The sequence below is a fragment of the Bombina bombina genome, chromosome 2 (assembly GCF_027579735.1).
Source record: "Bombina bombina isolate aBomBom1 chromosome 2, aBomBom1.pri, whole genome shotgun sequence".
Lineage (NCBI taxonomy): Eukaryota > Metazoa > Chordata > Amphibia > Anura > Bombinatoridae > Bombina > Bombina bombina.
This window is the reverse complement of record NC_069500.1, coordinates 1,238,131,187-1,238,150,542: the sequence shown is the minus strand read 5'-3', so window position 1 is coordinate 1,238,150,542 and position 19,356 is coordinate 1,238,131,187. Positions and strand designations below refer to the sequence as shown.

The 19,356-nt window shown below is 40.1% G+C and overlaps 1 protein-coding gene across 2 annotated transcripts in view; it reads right to left on the bottom strand.

Moving 5' to 3' along the window:
* The window catches only part of ATP8A1 (ATPase phospholipid transporting 8A1), a 608,814-nt gene that overhangs the window by 264,220 nt on the left and 325,238 nt on the right, over nt 1-19,356 (bottom strand). For both annotated transcript variants that reach the window (XM_053704008.1, XM_053704009.1), the window contains one exon: nt 2,494-2,633. In XM_053704008.1, coding sequence (XP_053559983.1) covers nt 2,494-2,633 — 140 coding nt within the window. The remainder of the gene's footprint in view (nt 1-2,493; nt 2,634-19,356) is intronic.

Sequence of the window (19,356 nt, the reverse complement as noted above, 5' to 3'; positions counted from 1 at the left end):
GCCTGGGGGTGTCTGTCGGGCGACTCTCAACGGTCCCGACTTGCGGTGAAGGGCACGCTAAAAGTGCCGCCACGATTGTGAGTATTCACTCAGAAAGGGGGATTTTTGCATGTATAAATTTCCTTCCATACAAACGATACTGTTTTATGGGTCTGGCGCCTCTCTTTCTATCTTTTTAAACAATAGTGACATAGCATGATTGGAAATTTAAATATGATCATTCATAGAATAAGTGATGATAAACAACAAGATAAATTAAGTGACACAGTATAAAAACATATCATAACCAAACAACCAAATGATGAACTATTGTGGCTTAATTTATAACAATGTTAGAACGATCGTGGCTTACAATGTGTACTGACTACCATTAACGTGATAGTTAATATGTTAAACTGATAAAGCCTTTCAATTTATTTCGATTGTTGCACTCAATAAGATTAAAACTGCTAGGAAAGGATCTATGGCATACTGTAGAACCAACCTTATCCTATAAGCAATGCAGTTATGCGATCTGGGAACCGCCATAGCCCTGTCCACGCCAACCCCGAGACCGGAAGTGAGAGGAGGGGTGTGCAACAAACACTGCTTGACGTCACCGGGTAAATCCCACACAGAGATCAGAGTTACGCAGTGAAGGAACCATGGCAACCGAAGTAAACATCCCGGTTGAGTGTATACACTTCTATCTTATAAGCCACATAAACTGGCAAAACACATGCCCATAACATATAAAGTGGGAAAGTTTATAAATTAAGCCACAATGGTTCATCATTTATTTGGTTGTTTGGTTATGATATGCTTTTATACTGTGTCACTTCATTTATCTTGTTGTTTATCATCACTTATTCTATGAATAATCATATTTAAATTACCAATCATGCTATGTCACTATTGTTTACATTATTTTGTTTAGGTGGTTTCCACGACTGCTGTTTGGCGTTTTTTTGGTCTCATTTTGGGGGGAGGGGCTATTGTTTGTTTGCTCTATAAATTGTTTGAGTTGTTATTACACTATGTCTGAGGAAGGGGATTTTTTATCTCCGAAATATCACAGTAAAAAAGTGTGTTTTGATATAAGAGCAGTGAGTGGCAGTTTTTTGTTACTATATATATATATATATATATATATATATATATATATATATATATATATATATATATATATATATATATATATATATAAGTATATAAGTCAAGCCGCCGGGAGAAATGAAACCACATAACATGAGCCTTTTTTAAAAAAAAAACAAAAAAAAAAAACAAAAAAAAAAAACTTCCTCAGCCCCAGTGCCTGCTATAACATACTGCCATTATATGTTCCCCTTATCATATAGGAGAAAAAAACATGTGTGTCCCTTATTGAATAAAGTGCCCCTTTTTTCCTGTTGTTTACCCAGAAAAATAAAGTCAGCACTTACCTTATAAATCTGCCAGGCAGCATGGCAGCTCACTAGGTTTGAGAGGTCCTCTCCCTCACATGGACCTGTGGAAAAAGGAGATAAAGACTGAGTAATCTTACTCAGTCTTTCAGTATTAGGGCAGCATTAACTATATGGGAGGCGGAGTGATAATGATGTCCCACAAGTTCCCATTGCTTGAATGCCACCAATGCTCTACTGAATAGACTGATATGGACTACGGCTACACCCTAGAACAAAGCAGCACAATCTTGCACTACTTAAAAAATAATAAAATCTTGCTTGAAGAATCTTTTCTAACACCTAACTTTACCACTTCCTCGCTCTAACGTAGGCAAAGAGAATGACTGGGGTGGGAGGGAAGGGAGGTGCTATTTAACAGCTTTGCTGTGGTGCTCTTTGCCGCCTCCTGCTGGGCAGGAGTGATATTCCCAACAGTAATTAATGATGATCTGTGGACTCATTGTGTCATTAGAAAGAAATATAAAGCTGTAGCCTGTACCAAAATATCATCCAGGTAAGGAACCACCAAATTGTCCCCAAGCTATGATATACCCATAAGTACTTACTAATAAGCCTACATGCTAAGCAGGTGCCAACCACAACCCCCACATTTACCTGAGAGCACAGGATCTATATGTATGGAGTATAACGTTGAGCCAACAAGAAGATTTTTAGGAAGCAGTCCCTGCAACATCTGTGGCAGACATGTGACAACTGCCCATAGGGTGTTCTTGTGCCACTACCCATACTCCAAAGATATTCCCCTGTCTAAACGGTAGCTCTCCAGGGTGAAGCTAGGCTAGTGGTTGCAAGTATAATTCCCAGGAGTAATGGATTGTGGACTCTCAGCACCTTTTTGAAAAAAATATCACTATAGTTTACTAGTCAGGGGAGAAAAGTTACACACATACATACAAAAGACACCACTAATCCTCTGTTATGAAGCTTTGAATTTCTGATCATGAAAATTCTTGAAAATTCGTGCTGCATAATCTGTTGGCGCTTTACAAATAACTGATAATATTAATAATTGACCATTATGGTTGTATAGCATTAACCTATTACTTACTTTTTCTATTAATTCATAACACTCTTCCATTTTCAAAGATCTATTCTGTATAGAAGTGGATGCTCTGTGGTAGACATTCAACCATTCTTCATATGCACTGTCTGGAATTGCAGCAACCGCAAAGCAAAGGGTTCTTAAACCTAACATACAAAATAAAAATTATATATTTAATGCAGAACAAAATACATAACAGTTCACCCCTCTGCATATTCAATCTGAACTTTCATGGGTATTTTCTAAAAAATGTGATCCATATGTTTTTACAAGAAAGAAGTCACTTTGCAATATGCAATACTTGATGTGGAATGGATGACTAAAAAACACCTGACAAACTTAACCAGTATAAAACTACAAATTGCCTTAGGGACAGCTTAAAGATTAATATCTTCAGAAATATAATTAAGACATTGCTTTGTTGAGAGCAATTTCCCAAGCCACCACTTACTTCCTATACAGTTATAATCATAGAACACTTTACTTTCAGATATGCTCAAAGAGATGTTTAGATACCATAGAACATTTCATTTGAGAAAGTGAATACAATTTTTTGTTTTAATTATTGTGCCATTTCCAAATCACTTGAATAAACCTTAACTGCAAACACTAGAGGTATCAAGAAAATGTCAAGTAAAAAAGCTAGGAAGTACCAAAACGTGTTGAGATGAAACACAAAGAATTATGGCAAATACTTTTTTCCTTTATAGGGACATGAAACACAACAATGTTATTTCACAATTCAGACAGAGTACACCTTTTTTTAACAACTTTCCAATTTACTTCTGTTATCAAATTTTGCTTCATTCTCTCAGCATCCTTTATTAAAAAAGCAAAAATGCTCTACTGGGAGCTAGATGAACACATTGGTAAACCTATATTAATAGTCTTATATGTGCAGCCACCAAACAGGACTTAGCTCCCCATCTCCTGAGCCTATCTAGGTATGTTTCTCAAGAAAGGATACCAAGAGAAAGAAGAAAATTAGATAACAGAACTAAATTGGAAAGTAGTTAAGATTATATGCTGTTTTTTATCTGAGAAAAAGGAGGGATATAGTTTAATGCAAATACCAAATACACCCCTATAGCTAACCCAAATAAAATAGTGAATCTCCAATACACTATTACAAACTGACAAATCCAAACATAGATGGGAGAGCGCTAAAAGCAAGAGTGGGGATGGAGAAATCACAAACTACCGGTTATATGGAAAAAACATAATTTATGCTTACCTGATAAATTTATTTCTCTTGTGGTGTATCCAGTCCATGGATCATCCATTACTTGTGGGATATTCTCCTTCCCAACAGGAAGTTGCAAGAGGATCACCCACAGCAGAGCTGCTATATAGCTCCTCCCCTAACTGCCATATCCAGTCATTCGACCGAAAACAAGCAGAGAAAGGAGAAACCATAGGGTGCAGTGGTGACTGTAGTTTAAAATTAAAAAATACCTGCCTTAAAATGACAGGGCGGGCCGTGGACTGGATACACCACAAGAGAAATAAATTTATCAGGTAAGCATAAATTATGTTTTCTCTTGTAAGGTGTATCCAGTCCACGGATCATCCATTACTTGTGGGATACCAATACCAAAGCTAAAGTACACGGATGAAGGGAGGGACAAGGCAGGTACTTAAACGGAAGGTACCACAGCCTGTAAAACCTGTCTCCCAAAAATAGCCTCCGAAGAAGCAAAAGTATCAAATTTATAGAATTTTGAAATGGTATGAAGCGAAGACCAAGTCGCTGCCTTGCAAATCTGTTCAACAGAAGCCTCATTTTTAAAGGCCCATGTGGAAGCCACAGCTCTAGTAGAATGAGCTGTAATCCTTTCAGGAGGCTGCTGGCCAGCAGTCTCATAAGCTAAGCGGATTATACTTCTTAACCAAAACGAAAGAGGTTGCCGAAGCCTTTTGGCCTCTCCTCTGTCCAGAGTAGACAACAAACAAAGCAGATGTTTGACGAAAATCTTTAGTAGCTTGTAAATAATACTTTAAAGCACGAACCACGTCAAGATTGTGTAATAGACGTTCCTTCTTTGAAGAAGGATTAGGACACAATGATGGAACAACAATCTCCTGATTGATATTCTTATTAGATACCACCTTAGGTAAAAACCCATGTTTGGTACGCAGAACTACCTTATCTGCATGGAAGATCAGATAAGGAGAATCACATTGTAAGGCAGATAACTCGGAAACTCTACGAGCCGAGGAAATAGCTACCAAAAAAAGAACTTTCCAAGATAAAAGTTTGATATCTATGGAATGAAGAGGTTCAAACGGAACCCCCTGAAGAACTTTAAGAACCAAATTTAAACTCCAAGGTGGAGTAACAGGTTTAAACACAGGCTTGATTCTAACTAAAGCCTGACAAAATGCCTGAATGTCTGGAACATCCGCCAGACGCTTGTGCAAAAGAATAGACAGCGCAGAAATCTGTCCCTTTAAGGAACTAGCTGACAATCCTTTCTCCAATCCTTCTTGGAGAAAAGATAATATCCTGGGAATCCTGACCTTACTCCATGAGTAGCCCTTGGATTCACACCAATAAAGATATTTACGCCATATCTTTTGGATGGTTGAAAGGACCCTGAAGTAGAAGATCCTGTCTCAGCGGCAGAGTCCATGGTGGAAAGGATGACATGTCCACCAGATCTGCATACCAAGTCCTTTGTGGCCACGCAGGCGCTATCAAGATCACCGATGCTCTCTCCTGCTTGATTTTGGCAATCAGACGAGGGAGCAGAGGAAACGGTGGAAACACATAAGCCAGGATGAAGGACCAAGGCGCTGCTAGAGCATCTATCAGCGTTGCCTTGGGGTCCCTGGACCTGGATCCGTAACAAGGAAGCTTGGCGTTCTGGCGAGACGCCATGAGATCCAGTTCTGGTTTGCCCCAACGATGAATCAATTGTGCAAACACCTCCGGATGGAGTTCCCACTCCCCCGGAAGAAAAGTCTGTCAACTTAGAAAATCCGCCTCCCAGTTCTCTACACCTGGGATATGGATAGCTGCCCAGCAAACTATCTTTGAGACTTCTAACATCGTTAGGGAACTCCTTGTTCCCCCTTGATGGTTGATGTAAGCCACAGTCGTGATGTTGTCCGACTGAAATCTGATGAACCTCATTGTCGCTAGCTGAGGCCAAGCCTGAAGAGCATTGAATATCGCTCTCAGTTCCAGAATGTTTACGAGCCAACGATCCCTGAGCCTTCAGAGAGTTCCAGACTGCCCCCCAGCCTAGAAGGCTGGCATCTGTCGTTACAATTGTCCAATCTGGCCTGCGAAAGGTCATTCCCTTGGACAGATGGACCCGAGATAGCCACCAGAGAAAATAATCCCTGGTCTCTTGATCCAGATTTAGTAGAGGGGACAAATCTGTGTAATCCCCATTCCACTGACTGAGCATGCATAGTTGCAGCGGTCTGAGATGTAGACGTGCAAACGGCACTATGTCCATTGCCGCTACCATTAAGCCGATTACTTCCATACATTGAGCCACCGAAGGGCGAGAAGTGGAATAAAGAACACGGCAGGAATTTAGAAGTTTTGATAACCTGGACTCTGTCAGGTAAATCCTAATTTCTACAGAATCTATTAGAGTTCCCAGAAAGGAGACTCTTGTGAGAGGGGATAGAACACTCTTTCCTCGTTCAGCTTCCACCCATGCAACCTCAGAAATGCCAGAACTATGTACGTATGAGACTTGGCAATTTGGAAATTTGACGCCTGTATCAGAATGTCGTCTAAATAAGGGGCCACTGCTATGCCCCGCGGTCTTAGGACCGCGAGAAGTGACCCCAGATTCTTGGGGCTGTAGCTAACCCAAAGAGAAGAGCTACAAACTGGTAATGCCTGTTCAGGAAGGCAAACCTGAGAAACCGATGATGATCTTTGTGTATCGGAATGTAAAGATAAGCATCCTTTAAATCCACTGTAGTCATGTATTGACCCTCCTGGATCATAGGTAGGATGGTACGAATAGTCTCCATCTTGAATGATGGAACTCTGAGGAATTTGTTTAAAATCTTGAAATCTAAAATTGGTCTGAAGGTTCCCTCTTTTTTGGGAACCACAAACAGATTTGAGTAAAATCCCTGTCCTTGTTCCTCCTGTGGAACAGGATGGATCACTCCCATAACTAGGAGGTCTTGAACACAGTGTAAGAATGCCTCGCTCTTTATCTGGTTTGCAGATAATTGTGAAAGGTGAAATCTCCCTTTTGGAGGAGAAGCTTTGAAGTCCAGAAGATATCCCTGGGATACAATTTCCAACGCCCAGGGATCCTGGACATCTCTTGCCCAAGCCTGGGCGAAGAGCGAAAGTCTGCCCCCTACTAGATCCGTTACCGGATAGGGGGCTGATACTTCATGCTGACTTAGGGGCAGCAGCAGGCTTTTTGGCCTGCTTACCTTTGTTCCAGGTCTGGTTAGGTCTCCAGACCGACTTGGACTGGGCAAAAGTTCCCTCTTGTTTTGTATTAGAGGAAGTTGATGCCGTACTCGCCTTGAAGTTTCGAAAGGCACGAAAATTAGTCTGTTTGGCCCTTGATTTGGACCTATCCTGAGGAAGGGCATGACCTTTTCCTCCAGTGACATCAGAAATGATCTCCTTCAAACCAGGCCCGAATAGGGTTTGCCCCTTGAAGGGAATGTTAAGCAGCTTAGACTTTGAAGTAACGTCAGCTGACCACGATTTAAGCCATAGCGCCCTGTGCGCTTGAATAGCAAAACCAGAATTATAAGCCGTTAGTTTAGTCAAATGAACAATGGCATCAGAAACAAAAGAATTGGCTAGCTTAAGTGATCTAAGCTTGTCAAGTATGTCATCCAATGGGGTCTCTACCTGTAAAGCCTCTTCCAGAGACTCAAACCAGAAAGCCGCAGCAGCAGTGACTGGGGCAATGCATGCAAGGGGCTGTAGAATAAAACCTTGTTGAATAAAAACATTTTTAAGGTAACCCTCTAACTTTTTATCCATTGGATCTGAGAAAGCAGAACTGTGCTCGACAGGGATAGTAGTACGCTTAGCTAGAGTAGAAACTGCTCCCTCCACCTTAGGGACTGTCTGCCATGAGTCCTGTGTGGTGGCATCTATTGGAAACATTTACTTAAAAATAGGAGGGGAAGAGAACGGCACACCTGGTCTATCCCATTCCTTAGTAATAATTTCTGTAAACCTTTTAGGTATTGGAAAAACATCAGTGCACACCGGCACTGCATAGTATTTGTCCAATCTACACAATTTTTCTGGCACTGCAATTGTATCACAGTCATTCAGAGCAGCTAAAACCTCCCTGAGCAACACGCGGAGGTGTTCAAGCTTAAATTTAAATGTAGACATATCAGAATCAGGTTGAATCTTTTTCCCTGAATCAGAAACATCACCCACAGAAAGAAACTCTCCTTCCTCAGCTTCTGTATATTGTGAGGGAGTATCAGACATAGCTCTTAAAGTGGCAGTATGCTCTGTATTTCTTCTAACCCAGGTAGTCTGGATAATACCGCTGACAGGGTATTATCCATGACCGCCACCATGTCTTGTAAAGTAAACGCTATGGGCGCACTAGATGTACTTGGCGCCATTAGAGCGTGAGTCCCTTGAGCGGGAGTCAAAGGGTCTGACACGTGGGACGAGTTAGTCGGCATAACTTCCCCCTCGTCAGATTCCTCTGGTGATAAATTTTTTAAAGACAGAATATGATCTTTATTACTTAAAGTGAAATCAGTACATTTGGTACACATTCTAATAGGGGGTTCCACCATGGCTTCTAAACATAATGAACAAGGAGTTTCCTCTACGTTAGACATGTTTAAACAGACTAGCAATGAGACCAGCAAGCTTGGAAAACACTTTAAATCAAGTTAACAAGCAAAAAATAAAAAACGGTACTGTGCCTTTAAGAGAAACAAATTTTGTCCGAATTTGAAAAACAGTGAAAAAAAGCAGTAAATCAAACAAAATTTTTACAATGTGTATAATAAGCTAACAGAGCATTGCACCCACTTGCAAATGGATGATTAACCCCTTAGTTCAAAAAACGGATCAAAAAAACGATATAGACGTTTTTTAACAGTCACACCAAACTGCCACAGCCTTGCTGTGGGCCTACCTTCCCCAACAAACGATTTTGGAAAGCCTAAGAACCCTTGAGAGAGGTCCTATAGCATTCAGGGGACTCCTGGAGGAAGCTGGATGTCTCAGTCTGTAAATGTTACTGCGCAAAAAAGCGCTAAATTAGGCCCTTCCCACTCATAGTAACACAGTGGAAAGCCTCAGGAAACTGTTTCTAGGCAAATTTAAGCCAGCCATGTAGAAAAAAAACTAGGCCCCAATAAAGTTTTATCACCAAAGTATATATAAAAACGTTTAAACATGCCAGCAAACGTTTTATATTGTAAATATATGAGTATTACCTCAGAAAGTAAGCATGATACCAGTCACTATTAAATCACTGTATTCAGGCTTACCTTACATAAATCTGGTATCAGCAGCATTTTCTAGCATTCACATCTTCTAGAAAAAATCTTAACTGCACATACCTCATAGCAGGATAACCTGCACGCCATTCCCCCGCTGAAGTTACCTCTCTCTTCAGTCATGTGTGAGAACAGCAATGGATCTTAGTTACAACCTGCTAAGATCATAGAAATCACAGGCAGATTCTTCTATTTTCTGCCTGGGACAAAATAGTACAACTCCGGTACCATTTAAAAATAACAAACTTTTGATTGAAGAAAAAAAAAAGCTATGTTACACCACTTCTCTCTTACTACCTCCATGCTTGTTGAGAGTTGCAAGAGAATGACTGGATATGGCAATTAGGGGAGGAGCTATATAGCAGCTCTGCTGTGGGTGATCCTCTTGCAACTTCCTGTTGGGAAGGAGAATATCCCACAAGTAATGGATGATCCGTGGACTGGATACACCTTACAAGAGAAAAGAAAATTGATTTACTTCAGTATAAAAACACACAAATATATACACTCTTAGTCATACACTTAATAAAAAAAAAAGGAAATTTATGCTTACCTGATAAATTAATTTCTTCTACGATAGGGTGAGTCCACGGATTTCATCCTTACTTGTGGGATATTAACCTCCTGCTAACAGGAAGTGGCAAAGAGCACCACAACAGAGCTGTATATATAGCTCCTCCCTTCCCTCCACCTCCAGTCATTCAACCGAACTTAGGAAGAGAAAGGAAAAGCCAAAGGTGCAGAGGTGACTGAAGTTTATAAAAAATATAATATAATCTAAATCTGTCTGAAAAATGACAGGGAGGGCCGTGGACTCGTCGTATCGTAGAAGAAATTAATTTATCAGGTAAGCATAAATTTACTTTTCTTCTACAAGATACGACGAGTACACAGATTTCATCCTTACTTGTGGGATACAATACCAAAGCTACAGGACACGGATGAAACTGGAGGGACAAGACAGAGACCTAAACAGAAGGCACCACTACTTGAAGAACCTTTCTCCAAAAAACTGCCTCAGAAGAAGCAAAAGTATCAAATTTGTAAAATTTGGAAAAAGTATGAAGAGACAACCAAGTCGCAGCCTTGCAAATCTGTTCAACAGAAGCATCGTTTTTAAAAGCCCATGTGGAAGCCACAGCCCTAGTAGAATGAGCCGTAATTCTTTCAGGAGGCTGCTGTCCAGCAGTCTCATATGCCAGGCGGATGATACTCTTCAGCCAAAAAGAAAGAGGTAGCTGTAACTTTCTGACTCCTACGCTTTCCAGAAAAAACAATGAATAATGAAGATGATTGACGGAAATCCTTAGTCGCCTGCAAGTAAAACTTCAAGGCACGAACCACGTCCAAGTTATGTAACAGACGCTCCTTTTTAGAAGAAGGAACAACAATTTCCTGATTAATATTCTTATTCGAAACAACCTTAGGAAGGAATCCAGGTTTGGTACGTAAAACCACCTTATCAGAATGAAAGATAAGGCGAGTCACACTGTAACGCTGAAAGCTCAGAAACTCTACGAGCATAAGAAATAGCAACCAAAAACAAAACTTTCCAAGATAACAATTTAATATCTATGGAATGCATGGGTTCAAACGGAACCCCTTGAAGAACACTGAGGACTAAATTCAAACTCCAGGGTGGAGCAATTGGTCTAAAGACAGGCTTAATTCTGGTTAGAGCCTGACAAAAAGACTGAACATCTGCCAAATGTTTGTGTAGCAAAATTGACAAAGCAGAAATCTGTCCCTTTAAGGAACTCGCTGATAACCCTTTCTCCAATCCTTCTTGGAGAAAAGACAGAATCCTGTGAATCCTAACTTTACTCCATGAGTAGCCTTGGATTCACACCAAAAGAGATATTTACGCCATATCTTATCCGAGCAATCACGCGGGGAAGGAGAGGAAACGGTGGAAACACATAAGCTAGGCTGAATGACCAAGGCACTGCCAAGGCATCTATCAGTTCGGCCTGAGGATCCCCCGACCTGGATCCGTATCTTGGAACCTTGGCATTCTGTCGAGATGCCATCAGATCCAATTCCGGTCTGCCCCATCGGAGAATCAGTGAGGCAAATACATCCGGATGGAGTTCCCACTACCCCGGGTGAAAGGCCTGTCGGCTTAAAAAAGGCCTGGGATGTAGATTGCTGACAGATAACACAAGTGGGCCTCCGCCCATTGAATTATCTTGGATACTTCTGTCATCACTAAGTAACTCCTCGTTCCCCCCTGATGAATGATATAAGCCAAAGTCGTGATGTCCGACTGGAATCTGATGAATTTGGCCGAAGCCAACTGAGGCCATACCTGAAGCGCATTAAATATTGCTCTCAATTCCAGAATATTGATTGGAAGTAGAGACTCCACCTGAGTCCATAGACCCTGAGCCTTCAGGGAATTCCAGACTGCACCCCAGCCCAGGAGGCTGGCATCCATTGTCGCCATCACCCACGAGGGTCTGCGGAAACACGTCCACTGGGACAGATGATTTGGCGACAACCACCAAAGATGAGAGTTTCTGGTCTCTTGATCCAGATTTATCAGAGGAGATAAATTTGCATAGTCCCCATTCCACTGTCGGAGCATGCACAGCTGCAGTGGTCTGAGATGAAATCGAGCAAACGGAATGATGTCCATTGCCGCTACCATTAATCCAATTACCTCCATACACTGAGTCACGCCTGGGTAAAGAAAGAAAGTCTGCCCCCTACTAGACCCGGACCCGGATTGGGGGCCGTCACTTCATGCTGTCTTTGTAGCAGCAACGATCTTCTTGGGTTGCTTACCCTTGTTCCAAGCCTGGTTGGGTCTCCAGACGGAGTTGGCCTGAGTAAAATTCCCTTCCTGCTTTGTGGAGGAAGAGGAAGCAGAGAGTACTCCTTTAAAATTTCGAAAGTAACGAAAATTATTTTGTTTACCCCTCATCTTAACAGACTTATCCTGAGGTAGAGCGTGACCTTTACCTCCAGTAATGTCAGAAATGATTTCCTTCAACTCAGGCCCGAATAGGGTCTTCCCCTAGAAAGGAATAGCTAAGAGCTTTGATTTAGATGACACATCAGCAGACCACGATTTTAACCATAACGCTCTACGCGCTAAAATGGCAAATCCTGCATTTTTCACCGCCAACTTAGCAATTTGAAAGGCGGCATCTGTAATAAAAGAATAAGCTAGCTTGAGAGCCCTAATTCTATCTAAAATGTCCTCTAAAGGGGTCTCAACCTTAAGAGACTCTTCTAGAGCATCAAACCAAAAAGCTGCTGCAGTAGTAACTGGAACAATGCAAGCTGTTGGTTGTAAAAGGAAACCCTGATGAATAAATGATTTCTTTACAAGACCCTCTAACTTCTTATCCATAGGGTCTTTGAAAGCACAACTGTCCTCAATAGGAATAGTTGTATGCTTAGCCAGGGTAGATATAGCTCCCTCCACCTTAGGGAACATCTGCCAAGAGTCCCGAATGGTGTCGGATATGGGATACATTTTCTTGAAATTAGGAGGAGGAGAGAACGGTATACCCGGTCTGTCCCATTCCTTCTTTATAATTTACGAAATTCTTTTAGGAACCGGAAAAACATCAGTGTAAGTAGGTACCTCTAGATATTTGTCCATTTTACACAATTTCTCTGGTGGTATCACAATAGGGTCACAGACATCCAGAGTCGCTAAAACCTCCTGAAGTAACAGGCGAAGGTGTTCAAGCTTAAATTTAAAGGACATGACGATCAAATCTATTTTGAAAAAGCCTTATACGGGCAAAACGCGTTAGGTGTCATTACAGAGCATATGTCAGCTCTTTTCTTAAAATTAGGAATGAGTAGTTCACGTGTATATATAACGGTTGTTTGTTAACATTGGGGTTATTGTTTGGGTGTTGAGCCTGGAGGGTCTGTCCAAATTAGCACAAGAGCGTGGGTACTTTACTTTAGGCAGTTAATGGTGGGCGGCAAAACTCAGAAAACATAATTTATGTAAGAACTTACCTGATAAATTCATTTCTTTCATATTAGCAAGAGTCCATGAGCTAGTGACGTATGGGATATACATTCCTACCAGGAGGGGCAAAGTTTCCCAAACCTCAAAATGCCTATAAATACACCCCTCACCACACCCACAAATCAGTTTAACGCATAGCCAAGAAGTGGGGTGATAAGAAAAAAGTGCGAAAGCATAAAAAATAAGGAATTGGAATAATTGTGCTTTATACAAAAAAATCATAACCACCACAAAAAGGGTGGGCCTCATGGACTCTTGCTAATATGAAAGAAATGAATTTATCAGGTAAGTTCTTACATAAATTATGTTTTCTTTCATGTAATTAGAAAGAGTCCATGAGCTAGTGACGTATGGGATAATGACTACCCAAGATGTGGATCTTCCACGCAAGAGTCACTAGAGAGGGAGGGATAAAATAAAGACAGCCAATTCCGCTGAAAATAATCCACACCCAAAACAAAGTTTAAATCTTATAATGAAAAAAACTGAAATCATAAGCAGAAGAATCAAACTGAAACAGCTGCCTGAAGTACTTTTCTATCAAAAACTGCTTCAGAAGAAGAAAACACATCAAAATGGTAGAATTTAGTAAAAGTATGCAAAGAAGACCAAGTTGCTGCTTTGCAAATCTGATCAACCGAAGCTTCATTCCTAAATGCCCAGGAAGTAGAAACTGACCTAGTAGAATGAGCTGTAATCCTTTGAGGCAGAGTTTTACCCGACTCGACATAAGCATGATGAATTAAAGATTTCAACCAAGATGCCAAAGAAATGGCAGAAGCCTTCTGACCTTTCCTAGAACCTGAAAAGATAACAAATAGACTAGAAGTCTTTCGGAAATTTTTAGTAGCTTCAACATAATATTTCAAAGCTCTAACTACATGAAAAGAATGCAATGATTTCTCCTTAGAATTCTTAGGATTAGGACATAATGAAGGAACCACAATTTCTCTACTAATGTTGTTAGAATTCACAACCTTAGGTAAAAATTGAAAAGAAGTTCGGAACACCGCCTTATCCTGATGAAAAATCAGAAAAGGAGACTCACAAGAAAGAGCAGATAATTCAGAGACTCTTCTGGCAGAAGAGATGGCCAAAAGGAACAAAACTTTCCAAGAAAGTAATTTAATGTCCAAAGAATGCATAGGTTCAAACGGAGGAGCTTGGAGAGCCCCCAGAACCAAATTCAAACTCCAAGGAGGAGAAATTGACTTAATGACAGGTTTTATACGAACCAAAGCTTGTACAAAACAATGAATATCAGGAAGATTAGCAATTTCAAGTCTACTGGGCGACGTTTTGGCTCCAGTTTGCTGAGATTGCACCTGCAGGTTCCCACCATCTTGTAAGTGCAAGCTATTGGTATTATTTTCCCCTTGTCCTGATGATATTGGGCCATGTCGTGTTGTTTTTTCCTTTATCCATAGGCACATATACATTGGAGTGTCAGAGGATTCCTGAATGTCTCTGCGCTTTGGATACAGTGTGCTGAACCACTGAGAAGTGTCAGTCTGCTCTACTAGCACCAGTGGGGTGCTTTATGTTTGTGAGTATTCACATTCTCATATTGCTGCTCATTTTACCTGTACTGGCGATATTAGGCCATGGTGGCGCCTCTGTTTTTTATTCTTTTTTAGATTCCATACTACAGGATAGCCATCCTTTGACAGAGTGCAGCCTCAAACATCTGGGAACTGTCATTACCCTGGACTCATAGACTTTCATATTATCATTATTTGGTTTTGAATTGGTTTTAATATTTTTTCCAATCTATGTTTATATTCCAGTAATATATATATATATATATATATATATATATATATATATATATATATATATATATATATATATATATATATATATATATATATATATATATATATATATATATATATATAGTTTTTTACTATTATCATTTTCAGCATTGTGGTTACTTACTTATGTCCACATTTTAGATTTTTTAGGGTTTTATTTATAGTTTTATTATTGTTGCTATTATCATATTTCTAGATTTAGGCCTGTTTTTTTTTTCTGTTGAGACATTACAAGCACTACCATATCACCTATTATATTGAAACTGAGGAAGCGCCCCCTAAGGGCGTGGTGTGTCCACTGAGTACACACCACTCTCTCCATACATACTAGCAATCTTTCTGTGAAAAAGAACAGAAAGAGCAGAGATTTGTCCTTTCAAGGAACTTGCAGACAAACCTTTATCCAAACCATCCTGAAGAAACTGTAAAATTCTCGGAATTCTAAAAGAATGCCAGGAAAAATGATGAGAAAGACACCAAGAAATATAAGTCTTCCAGACTCTATAATATATCTCCCTAGATACGGATTTACGAGCCTGTAACATAGTATTAATCACAGAATCAGAGAAACCTCTTTGACTAAGAATCAAGCGTTCAATCTCCATACCTTTAAATTTAAGGATTTGAGATCCTGATGGAAAAAAGGACCTTGTGACAGAAGGTCTGGTCTTAACGGAAGAGTCCACGGTTGGCAAGAGGCCATCCGGACAAGATCCGCATACCAAAACCTGTGAGGCCATGCTGGAGCCACCAGCAGAACAAACTAGCATTCCTTCAGAATCTTGGAGATTACTCTTGGAAGAAGAACTAGAGGCGGAAAGATATAGGCAGGATGATACTTCCGCTTGAGGATCCCTGGATCTGGACAGATACCTGGGAAGTTTCTTGTTTAGATGAGAAGCCATCAGATCTATTTCTGGAAGACCCCCACATTTGAACAATCTGAAGAAATACCTCTGGGTGAAGAGACCATTCGCCCGGATGTAACGTTTGGCGACTGAGATAATCCGCTTCCCAATTGTCTATACCTGGGATATGAACCGCAGAAACTAGACAGGAGCTGGATTCTGCCCATACCAGAATTCGAGATACTTCTTTCATGGCCAGAGGACTGTGAGTCCCTCCTTGATGATTGATGTATGCCACAGTTGTGACATTGTCTGTCTGAAAACAAATGAACGATTCTCTCTTTAGAAGAGGCCAAGACTGAAGAGCTCTGAAAATTGCACGGAGTTCCAAAATATTGATCGGTAATCTCACCTCCTGAGATTCCCAAAACCCTTGTGCTGTCAGAGACCCCCAAACAGCTCCCCAACCTGTCAGACTTGCATCTGTTGAAATTACAGTCCAGGTCGGAAGAACAAAAGAAGCCCCCTGAACTAAACGATGGTGATCTGTCCACCAAGTCAGATAGTGTCGTACAATCGGTTTTAAAGATATTAATTGAGATATCTTTGTGTAATCCCTGCACCACTGGTTCAGCATACAGAGCTGAAGAGGTCGCATGTGAAAACGAGCAAAGGGGATCGCATCCGATGCAGCAGTCATAAGACCTAGAATTTCCATGCATAAGGCTACCGAAGGGAATGATTGCGATTGAAGGTTTCGACAAGCTGAGATCAATTTTAGACGTCTCTTGTCTGTCAGAGACAGAGTCATGGACACTGAATCTATCTGGAAACCTAAAAAGGTAACCCTTGCTTGAGGAATCAATGACCTTTTCGGTAAATTGATCCTCCAACCATGATCTTGAAGAAACAACACAAGTCGATTCGTATGAGATTCTGCTAAATGTGAAGACTGAGCAAGTACCAAGATATCGTCCAAATAAGGAAATACCACAATACCCTGTTCTCTGATTACAGACAGAAGGGCACCGAGAACCTTTGTAAAAATCCTTGGAGCTGTTGCTAGGCCAAACGGCAGAGCCACAAACTGGTAATGCTTGTCTAGGAAAGAGAATCTCAGAAACTGATAGTGATCTGGATGAATCGGAATATGCAGATATGCATCCTGTAAATCTATTGTGGACATATAATGCCCTTGCTGAACAAAAGGCAGAATAGTCCTTATAGTTACCATTTTGAATGTTGGTATCCTTACATAACGATTCAATATTTTTAGATCCAGAACTGGTCTGAAGGAATTCTCCTTCTTTGGTACAATGAAGAGATTTGAATAAAACCCCAGTCCCTGTTCCAGAACTGGAACTGACATAATTACTCCAGCCAACTCTAGTTCTGAAACACATTTCAGAAATGCTTGAGCCTTTGCTGGATTTACTGGGACACGGGAAAGAAAAAAATCTCTTTGCAGGAGGCCTTATCTTGAAGCCAATTCTGTACCCTTCTGAAACAATGTTTTGAATCCAAAGATTGTGAATTGAATTGATCCAAATTTGTTTGAAAAAACGTAATCTGCCCCCTACCAGCTGAGCTGGAATGAGGGCCGCACCTTCATGTGGACTTGGGAGCTGGTTTTGGTTTTCTAAAAGGCTTGGACTTATTCCAGACTGGAGATGGTTTCCAAACTGATACCGCTCCTGAGGGCGAAGGATCAGGCTTTTGTTCCTTATTGTGACGAAAGGAACGAAAACGATTATTAGACCTAAATTTACCTTTAGATTTTTTATCCTGTGGTAAAAAAGTTCCTTTCCCTCCAGTAAAAGTTGAGATAATAGAATCCAACTGAGAACCAAATAATTTATTACCCTGGAAAGAAAGGGAAAGCAAAGTTGACTTAGAAGACATATCGGCATTCCAAGTTTTAAGCCATAAAGCTCTTCTAGCTAAAATAGCTAGAGACATATACCTGACATCAACTCTAATGATATCAAAGATGGCATCACAAATAAAGTTATTAGCATGTTGAAGAAGATTAACAATGCTATGAGAGTTATGATCTGTTACTTGTTGCGCTAAAGCTTCTAACCAAAAAGTTGAAGCTGCAGCAACATCCGCTAAAGATATAGCAGGTCTAAGAAGATTACCTGAACATAAGTAAGCTTTTCTTAGAAAGGATTCAATCTTCCTATCTAAAGGATCCTTAAAGGAAGTACTATCTGCCGTAGGAATAGTAGTACGTTTAGCAAGAGTAGAGACAGCCCCATCAACCTTAGGGATTTTGTCCCAAAATTCTAATCTGTCAGATGGCACAGGATATAATTGCTTAAAACGTTTAGAAGGAGTAAATGAATTACCCAAATTATTCCATTCCCTGGAGATTACTTCAGAAATAGCATCAGGGACAGGAAAAACTTCTGGAATAACTACAGGAGATTTAAAAACCTTATTTAAACGTTTAGATTTAGTATCAAGAGGACCAGAATCCTCTATTTCTAAAGCAATTAAAACCTCTTAAGTAAAGAACGAATAAATTCCATTTTGAATAAATATGAAGAATTATTAGCATCAACCTCTGAGACAGAATCCTCTGAACCAGAGGAACCACTATCAGAATGATGATGTTCATTTAAAAATTCATCTGAAAAAACATAATTTATGTAAGAACTTACCTGATAAATTCATTTCTTTCATATTAGCAAGAGTCCATGAGCTAGTGACGTATGGGATATACATTCCTACCAGGAGGGGCAAAGTTTCCCAAACCTTAAAATGCCTATAAATACACCCCTCACCACACCCACAATTCAGTTTAATGAATAGCCAAGAAGTGGGGTGATAAGGAAAAAAGTGCGAAAGCATATAAAATAAGGAATTGGAATAATTGTGCTTTATATAAAAAAATCAAAACCACCACAAAAAAGGGCGGGCCTCATGGACTCTTGCTAATATGAAAGAAATGAATTTATCAGGTAAGTTCTTACATAAATTATGTTTTCTTTCATGTAATTAGCAAGAGTCCATGAGCTAGTGACGTATGGGATAATGATTACCCAAGATGTGGATCTTTCCACACAAGAGTCACTAGAGAGGGAGGGATAAAATAAAGACAGCCAATTCCTGCTTAAAATAATCCACACCCAGAATAAAATTTTAATGAAAAAACATAAGCAGAAGATTCAAACTGAAACCACTGCCTGAAGTACGTTTCTACCAAAAACTGCTTCAGAAGAAGAAAACACATCAAATGGTAGAATTTAGTAAAAGTATGCAAAGAGGACCAAGTTGCTGTTTTGCAAATCTGATCAACCGAAGCTTCATTCTTAAACGCCCAGGAAGTAGAAACTGACCTAGTAGAATGAGCTGTAATCCTTTGAGGCGGAGTGTTACCCGACTCAACATAGGCATGATGAAATAAAGATTTCATCCAAGATGCCAAAGAAATGGCAGAAGCTTTCTGGTCTTTTCTAGAACCGGAAAAGATGACAAATAGACTAGAAGTCTTTCGGAAAGACTTAGTAGCTTCAACATAATATTACAAAGCTCTAACAGCATCCAAAGAATGCAATGATTTCTCCTTAGAATTCATAGGATTAGGACATAATGAAGGAACCACAATTTCTCTACTAATGTTGTTAGAATTCACAACCTTAGGTAAAAAATTGAAAAGAAGTTCGCAGCACCGCCTTATCCTAATGCAAAATCAGAAAAGGAGACTCACAAAAAAGAG